This window comes from Protomyctophum parallelum (genome assembly GCF_964188405.1).
Source record: "Protomyctophum parallelum genome assembly, chromosome: 16".
Classification (NCBI taxonomy): domain Eukaryota; kingdom Metazoa; phylum Chordata; class Actinopteri; order Myctophiformes; family Myctophidae; genus Protomyctophum; species Protomyctophum parallelum.
Window position 1 is genome coordinate 7,177,426 of NC_139711.1, and position 9,029 is coordinate 7,186,454.

A 9,029-nucleotide genomic window follows, 5' to 3' on the forward strand; every position below is an offset into this window, starting at 1 on the left:
CTAAAGCATGCAAGCCGCCTTTGTTTTAAATGGTCCACATTAGCACGTCGGCAAAATCGTTGGCCTATTGGATGCGCTACCCCCCCCCCATGCTTATTTGCCCAGTCAATCATTTGATCCACGCTACGCGCCTGTGGCAGATAGCGGCTTTTGGCCGCACATGGAATCTCAGGTGTGCCTGCGCTGAATGAGATATTCCTTACAAGTTTAAAATAATAATTCCACCAGGGACATGTGGCCCCTGGGCCTTGGTGTGACTATTCTCATGGAATATGTAAATATAGGAAAAATACAAAAAAATCACACTTGTGAAGTGAGGGGGCGCTCTTATCATCATACATCATCAGATTCCGTGCTCAGCCAATCAAATCACCACATTTAATGGCACAGGGGAAAAAAATAAAAATGTGCCATATGAGGCCTCATACCTGCAGGCAGGGGGGGGGGGGGGAGGCTTGGGGCTTCATCGCCTGCCCTTTTGCCTCAAAGTGCCCCTTTCCCCCAAAAAAATGGTAAGCTGTAACAATTAAGGATGATCTGTGGCCCTTATCAATATTATATATTTGAATGTTTACATTCTAATGTATTGCTTTTTTACTGTCCAATGACATCCATTATTGAGGAACATCTTGCTCCATCTTGTGCCAATGTAGGCCTAGGCCTACTACATTTCTGCTGTGAAATGGCACGAGAGACGGACCCTACTTTAAAAATGTTTATAAATTATTTCTTTCTTTCGTTTTTGTTCAAAGTAGGCCTATGCCACGTTATGATGTGTGTTTAACAGCTTAATAATATTGAAGTTATATTTTAATGATGTATTCTGAAGTTTCTTGGCCCATAGTTTTGCCAATAGTTTAGCATAATGGTATGCAACTAACAAATAGCCTATAGGTCTATTGAACAAAATAATACATTTGACTATGCACCACAAAATGTGCGAATGAGAATAATAGTTATTTGACAAATTATACCTAGCTACTGCACAGATAGCGTACAACTACACAATACATAATCATAAGGCACATCACATGCATTGGCGTATAACACTGAATTCAGAACAGAAAGGAATTTATCGCATTCTGTTCAATTCGCACCGCCTTTGCTGAATTTCCATTGGCTGCAAAGCAGGAACTCTTTCTCACAGAGAACGGCAGCTGACTTGAGACCTATGCTTGAGACCAGAAAGAAAACATCATGTCTGATCCTACGTTTGTAGATACTCGACGATTAAACTCCAAACCCCAGGATCTCACAGACGCATATGGAGCTCCGAGCAATTTTCTTGAAATTGATGTTTCTAATCCACAGACTGTGGGCGTGGGTCGTACCAGATACACCACGTATGACGTGAGAATGCGGGTGAGTTCTGTTGTCCAGTCCGCTTGTCGGTACAAGTTATTGCGGTTATCTAAAGTTGAGGGGTATTTCAAGGACAAGATCCTTCTGTTAAGTAATACCGGAATTATATTTAGATTCTCGACGGTTCATTTGTTAATGTCAGGTAAATTGACTTTTTCCACTGAAACATTAAGCCTACTTTGAAACAAGAACGGATTAAGAACGTGCAGCAAATGTCTGCCCCAACTTGTCTGAGAATTGAAATGTCTCATTTTTGGATTCTAGCCATGGGGATAGAGCCGTATATGTTTACTGTATGTTTTGGCTCCACGGCGGGTGAATCCCAATGACCCAGTTTAGCTATAATCAAGCTGGCAGTAGTCTATTCTAGAGAATGATCTTCAGGATAAGGCAAGGCATCCTGTCCTGTTTACAGGGGAATGGATCAGTACACATTTGCATTGTAAACTATTATGTTTCACTGTATTCACATTGATCAACTATGCATCCCTGATGTCCTGTCAATTAAGTGTTTCCGAGTTTGGTTCTTTACTAGAAGTTAAAGATGGAGTGCCGTGATTTTTGTACGTTTTCTGTTTGTATATGTCTATGGAGTTAACATTATTCTAATAGACCCCCAGGTGTGGTTATAAATATAATATTCATATATGTCTACCCAGCTGTGTATTTTTTGTTTCTTCCTGAAAGCTGAAAGCCTTTGAGTCAAAATGCCCAATTGAAACACACCACTTTTTGTGACATCATAGATTCATAATGATAACCCCTCCCCATTATCACACAACAACAGCTGTGGGCGAGGCTTAAGTTCAGATGGGTGGTGCTTATGTGAAAACCAGGTATACTTAATGAGGTGGTGGGTGTGGCCACATAAAAACATAATTGTAACACTTTCTGTACACGTTTTTGTATAGTATAATCATAATAGCCTACCTGATGATCATGTTTTAGGGGGGGGGGGGGGGATTACAGCACTGTTCCTTACCTCAAATGGCATAATACATTTTGTATGGTACTATTTATTTATTTACCTTAATTTAGGAGACCCTTGAGAGCATGCATATACAAGGACACCCTGAGTACAATCATATATACAAAAATGAGACAAGTTAGCCACAAATAATATATTTAGGTAAAATATAGATGAACAATATTAAAAGAATATCATGATACTAATGCATTGCTACAAAAAACAGGTACAGTCGTTATGTATTGCATCCTCGAGTAGTGTTTTAAATGACTATAGAGACAAGATTGTCCAGCTTAAGAGAGTCTCAAGATTTGCCTCCATTTGTCCAGAGCATAAAAGAAGAAAGCAGTCTTTCCTTGTCCGCTGTTCGTTTATGGAATTTTAAGTGGAATGTAAGACTGTGAGTGTGTCAAATATCCCATCGTTTTTGGAATTAAAAGTGAGGACAAATTCAGCGGGAGCTTTCCACACAGGGCCTTATAAACAAACAAAACACAATGTTCTCTACGAGTGGCGAGCGAAGGCCAACCCAATTATTCATATAAAACACAATGATGAGTATAAAGGCTATCACCGGTGATGAAGTGTAAAGCACTGTGGTAGACTGCATTGAGAGGCTTCAGTATAGCTAATGAAGTGTGCATGTATAGAACATCTCCATAATCAAAGACAGACATAACTATGGCTTGAACAATGTTTTTTCTGTTTCGAGAGACCAGGGAGATTTGCTTGTGCTACTGTAACTACAAGTACAAGCAAATCTCCCTGGTGAATGTCTGGGACGGCTCTGTTTTGGTATTTTGGTAAGGTAGTCTTGGTACTGTATGCACTAACACATACTAACTGAAATGCGTTTCCCTTTCCATGTTTTAGACAAACCTACCCGTTTTCAAACTGAAAGAGTCCACTGTGCACAGAAGGTACAGTGACTTTGAGTGGCTGAAGAATGAGCTGGAAAGAGATAGCAAGGTATGACATCATGCAGTAGCTTATACAAATAGTAATACAGTTACATTGATTCGTCATCATCAAAATGTATTTCACCTTCAGCAACCATTGAATGACCCTAACATAAATTATTTCCAAACAAAAGTATAAAAGAAAAAGACAGAGAAAACAGATTTATTAATAAATTAAAAGCACAGGATATCATTATATAAAAATGATAATTGTATTGGAAATGTAAAAATAATAAGCGATACATTGATAGATTTATAAAATATTTCATACATATTTCGTCACAAATTGGTTAAAACATATTTTACATGTAATTGTTTGATAGATATTGTTGCAGAGAAAATCTCTTAAATGTAACTGTTACATTGTTTCCTGCAGATTGTGGTCCCATCCCTCCCTGGTAAAGCTCTGTCGAGACAGCTACCTTTCCGTGGAGATGAAGGGATATTTGAAGAGGCCTTCATTGAAGAGCGAAGGGCAGGTCTTGAGCAGTTTATCAACAGGTGCACACCGTTTATTTTCATTATTATAGATTTTGTCTTTAATTTAAATACTGATTTTAATTTACAATGCTGCGGTTAAGTATATATAGTGTACAGTATTAGGAAAATCTGAGAGCATGTATTCCTCAGAAGGCTTGTGAACTTATGAGGATCATTTATGTACTTCCTGATACCTACAGACATACACCCTGATAAGTCAACCACTCTTCTTCCTGTATTTGAAATAGGGGACTACCGGTAAATAAACCTCTGCATTGTCATGTTCTTTACCAGAATTGCAGGTCATCCCCTGGCTCAGAATGAACGTTGCCTACACATGTTCCTCTTGGAGGAGAACGTGGACCGGAACTACATCCCAGGGAAACAAAGTCAGTAGGAGGAACAAGGGTGGTGGTTGAATGGTGTAGGAGTTGCCGTTCTCATTTCCTTGGCTATATTGTAACTCCAGCTCATAAAGCTCAGGATTCACGAACACCCTTATTGTCAAGTAGAAGGTTCAGAGATGAGATGGGATTTCCTTTGGTACTTGGCACGCAGTAAAATCCTTAATGTTAAGTTAACTCAGAGGTTTTACAAATGGAATGTTTCCATGATTTTCCCATTGTTCTGAGGTGAGGAGATCAACAACAGTCTTCTGTATTTCTCTGCAAAATGCTGACATGGCTACAAAATGCAAAAAGTGATGTGAAACTACACGTATTTCTTTATACATAATCTTTGCTATGGTGGTTGATGTATATTGTTGTGATTTCAGTTGACCACCTGAGTGGTCCCTTAAGAGTCTCCATCTAACACACAGAAATATATATACAGTATTGGACATGGACACTGGACACACAAACGCACCTAGCAGATATGAAAACAAGGATAAGAACAGAATGAACAGGAACAGAACATGCATCTCGTATCATTGTGCACAGACGTCAGTCTCTCTGATAAAGTAGTTGATGACCATTATCTCATGGATATCAATATGCTTACGTAGATGACTGTTTCACCACTGGGTCAAGCAGATAAAGTCATAATTCATGACATATTTTCAGACACATTTTGTGGCGATGCCAACATCCTTATTGTACAGAAGTTTGGCCAACACCCCCCTGTAGTAACTGAAGAGAGTAAATCTCGGACCCACCCCCTGTTGAAGAACCCATAGGCTATTTTTCTTTGCCACTTATATTGATTTCCTCACATCAGAACAATGGTATTTAGGTTGAAAATCAGCAACGTTTTTCTTAACTCTGAGGCTTTTTACTGTGTACCGTCAATCCATCCCTTAACACAGGACTGTCCACAGCATATATGGATACACAGGACTTGAATATGCTGCATGCTGTAGTGTAGTGCAACGGTATATTGCAAAACCTGATTTGCAGAACATACGTTACAGCACTGGTTCTCAACAATGTTCATGTCAAGGACCCCCAAATTGATATGCATTTGGCACTGGACCACTATTTGACAAATATTATGCCAGGGATGCGTTGTGAGCTTGTAGATTGTCTATTTTTGAATAGCTAAAAAAGAAAAATGGGGAACAATTGTTTAAACTGTTCCTCATTTTGCTGGGGACCCTCTGGAATCCGTCCCAAGGACACAGGGGGTCCCAGAATCCCACTTTGGGAACCAGTGTGTTACAGAACACGTCAATGTCAAGGAGTTAGGACTACATGTTTAATGTTATAATTCCATTGTTCATCCCTGATAGGTAAAGTTCTAAACAGTCTGTCAGGTATTGATTTTCCATTTGTTGTCACTTTGTGTCATAGGGTTAGGTGGTTGGTAGGAAATGTAAGCATGTTTGTGACTCTTGAATTTGACTGTCCAAATTTTGTTACTTCCTATGACACATGTTTTGCATAACCTGTACTGTTTCTGTACTGTACACATTCCTTACATATATCTGTCAAACAGACAATGATGATGTGACTGACTAGACTAGAGCCATTATTTGACTTTTCTGACGACATCGGTATCGGCAATTATGCAGCTGATTAATGATTTTTAACCAGGGAAGCTCGGTATAGGCGAACATTTCAAAAGTAAATCTTTCAAAAATTGCAGATCTACAAGCTTGTTACTTGGATGGGCATTTTTTTTACATGTTTGAATTGGGCATAAGTGGTTAAATAAAAGAAAGTTCTGTTAATATGCTTGTAAGTTAAGTGTTTTCACTTTTTAACAAAATATTGGTCAAAACATCAGTAATTGTTGGTCTAGGTCTAGAACTTGGTACATGGGCATCCAAGCCAAAAGTCTGCCATCAGTCGGGCTCTAAATGTCACCTATGCACAAGTAGATGCCTGAACAGTTATTCGGTAGCCAGAGGTCTGTGTCGACCACACATGAAGTATACATTAAGCATTAGATTGACATGCAAGGGGTCACATGTGTCCAGACAGTGACATGCATGAACCCTAGCGTCCTTATTCGGGGGCAAACATTCGCCTACGCTAGCTGATGTACAAGCTCAGAACATGTGCAATATGTGAGCTTGTAGATTGGATATTTTCACTTTTTTATGGCTCACGGCTAGAGTAAAAATCCCATTTTCCTTTCATACATAAAAAAAAAACTATTTCAAAAGGGTTTTGTTTTAATAAGAAAATAATAATTTTATACATTTAAAAACAAACATCTAAGGAATTCCATGAATAATACAAATAATTTCCAAAATAGCCGATCTACAAGTTTACAACGGAGTGTGAAGCGACACGTGTGCTTGTAGATCTGCTATTTTTCACTAGTTTGGGTCCCGGGCAAATGTCTAATCTGTCTTTTGGGTCTCGACCTGAAAGGTTTGAACCACTGGTATAGACGTCTGGGGGACTGCAGTCAACTAAGTATAGTTTAAAGGACCACTTCACCACTTTTCAACCTATCTTCATATAATAGGTCCTCACTAATAATCATGAAAAAATGGCGCCATTTTGTTCTACTCGGTCTGTGTCTCATAGGAGGGCTGTGGGCAGTTCAGAAACCATCTTCCAGTGACATCATCGATGGGGAATACAAGCTAATAGAAACTGCAGGCTTTCTAGTCCTGAAAAGTTGCAATGCGAAAATGGAAGCCATCGTTCTCACGATAATGAAAATCTAAACATTTTTGTAAAAACATCTTGTTTAAAAATAAATCTGCCTAATGATGATGTCACTGGAAGACGGTTTCTGAACTGCCCACAGCCCTCCTATGAGACACAGACTGAGTAGAAAAAAATCGTGCCGTTTTTTCATGATTATTAGTGAGGACCTATTATATGAAGATAGGTTGAAAAGTGGTGAAGTGGTCCTTTAAGCAGTTAATAGGTATTTAAAGACTAGTAATGGGTGTATTTCTATTTAACCCTATTTCATCTTATGACAATATTTATCTCTACCCACCTACAGCTGTCAGTTAGAACACAACTGCATGTCTGATCTCTGTGAGGATTATTAAACGTCCATTGTTTTTATACAGTAGAGTAGACCTTGCAGTATCATAATTAATTGCATTTCATCGCCAGATAACGTGCAGTGTAACTAGCAAACATTACCACTTATTTGGCTTTTTTAACTTTGGTCAGATATTCAGAACAAATTTGTTTCTGAGAAAGAAATGTCAATAACAGTACAGAATGTTAAATAAAACGTCTGGGTTTCCGAGGCTATACAGAACACATGCTGTATTTCTAAACACACACACACACACACACACACACACACACACACACACACACACACACACACACGTAAGTATATACCGTATTACTTTTCCACTGCTAATGGAAATGGAGTGATCAGAAGAAGATGTCGCGAGAAATGTCTTATTTTTGCTCAGATAGCACAGTAATAGAAGCTGGTAAGTAAGTGTAGAATAGAAGCTTTTTACCAACAGGCTTAACTGTTGACCTATAATTGAACCATCGATAATTGAACCATCAATAATTGTTTTATGTTCAAACATCTTGATCAGTGAGACAACTATTAGTACTAACATGAAAAGTTGGAACATGGCCAGTCTTTATTTTCATTTTCAATTTTTCTATGTTTGCTTATTACTTAGTTTAATAGTCTTACAAATGGCAGTCAGATGATAACATTTTCTATAATCTTACGGTATATATTATTGGAGATGTTGATCATCAGCTTCATACTCGACCAAAGAGTTCAATCTTTTGTCTAGCTGACTTTACTGTTGATCACCTCAGCTTTGTCATTTATTTACAGTAGGCCTACATCTTTTCTTTTTTATAATTTTCAAATGTATTGCTGCTTTTTTAATGATTTTTAATTGTATTCATTTCTTTTTTTTCTTTTTACAGCTATACACTATATATGATCACATATGCTACTCAGAATTTAACATTCTAAACATTTCATGCACATTTCATATAAAATGATTCATAAGTCATTGTACTTTATTAAAACACAAATCCAATTATCTATGTCTACTGTTATTTTTCAACAGAGAGAGGACCTAACAGCCCTACTACTTAGTATTTAATTTTACTCTGTAGAGTGTACAAATAGAACCAACTGAACCTGGCTGTAATGAATGAATTAACACTGAGGACTGTAGTGTTATGGGAACCTGGAACAAAGTACTTACTTCATGGGTATATGGCATAATACCAACACTCACAACGGAGAATGAGACAACCACTAAGACAAAATATGCTGTTTAATCACAACATTATTTCACTCATTCTCAGTTGTCTTCGTAAGACATAGTAATTCTGCCAGTTCCTACAATAACTTTTGATGTGTTCTTATGAACATGTTATTGTGGTTCACATTTATGCTATAATAAATGTCACTACAACCATGTTTCCTCTGCTGTCTGTAAACATACCTCTTGTAAAAGGGGAGTGCCTTCACGTAGTCATGTCTCTGTGATGCTTGACAACAACGTCTGCCAGAACCCCAGTAGATCGTCTGTCGAAACACCATTCTGCACATTTCCTGCAAGGACAACATACATCCGACAGTCAGCGTACGTGAGTCATAATTTCAATGTTATTTTGCTCATAATGGAATGTAAATGTGTGTTGCTTTCTTTCATGCCTGGGTGTGTATAAAATTGAAATATAAGAGTTGACCCCTCATAATTAGCCTCTGTGCGTTCATATGCTGTACCCTGTACATTGTAGAATGCTGTACATGTTTTTGGGGGGAGAAAGACTACTACAGTACAGCAAAATGCTGTCGCATTCAAGGCAATCAGCTCAGTCATTTACATCAACTTCTCTCTCTCTCTCTCT

The 9,029-nt window shown here is 38.1% G+C and overlaps 1 protein-coding gene and 1 long non-coding RNA gene across 2 annotated transcripts; both read left to right on the top strand.

Annotated features, from left to right (window-relative positions):
• Window positions 1-1,143: 1,143 nt before the first annotated feature.
• LOC310873887 (sorting nexin-12-like) lies at window positions 1,144-5,938 on the top strand. The gene is made up of 4 exons (XM_083786446.1): window positions 1,144-1,362; window positions 3,203-3,298; window positions 3,665-3,789; window positions 4,063-5,938. Exons 1-4 carry the CDS (start codon window positions 1,198-1,200, stop codon window positions 4,163-4,165), a joined length of 489 nt encoding a protein of 162 aa, XP_083642572.1. The 5' UTR covers window positions 1,144-1,197; the 3' UTR covers window positions 4,166-5,938.
• A 246-nt stretch (window positions 5,939-6,184) lies between these two features.
• LOC310873888 lies at window positions 6,185-8,209 on the top strand. The gene is made up of 2 exons (XR_014570518.1): window positions 6,185-6,632; window positions 7,074-8,209. It is a non-coding gene; the product is annotated as an uncharacterized lncRNA (long non-coding RNA).
• The last annotated feature ends 820 nt before the right edge of the window (window positions 8,210-9,029 follow it).

Excerpts from the sequence above, each read along its gene's own strand:
- LOC310873887 (XM_083786446.1), top strand. The coding sequence starts at position 1,198 with ATGTCTGATCCTACGTTTGTAGATACTCGACGATTAAACTCCAAACCC. Across the intron at positions 3,299-3,664 it reads AGCTGGAAAGAGATAGCAAG|ATTGTGGTCCCATCCCTCCC; the intron begins GTATGACATCAT and ends TGTTTCCTGCAG. Across the intron at positions 3,790-4,062 it reads CTTGAGCAGTTTATCAACAG|AATTGCAGGTCATCCCCTGG; the intron begins GTGCACACCGTT and ends GTTCTTTACCAG.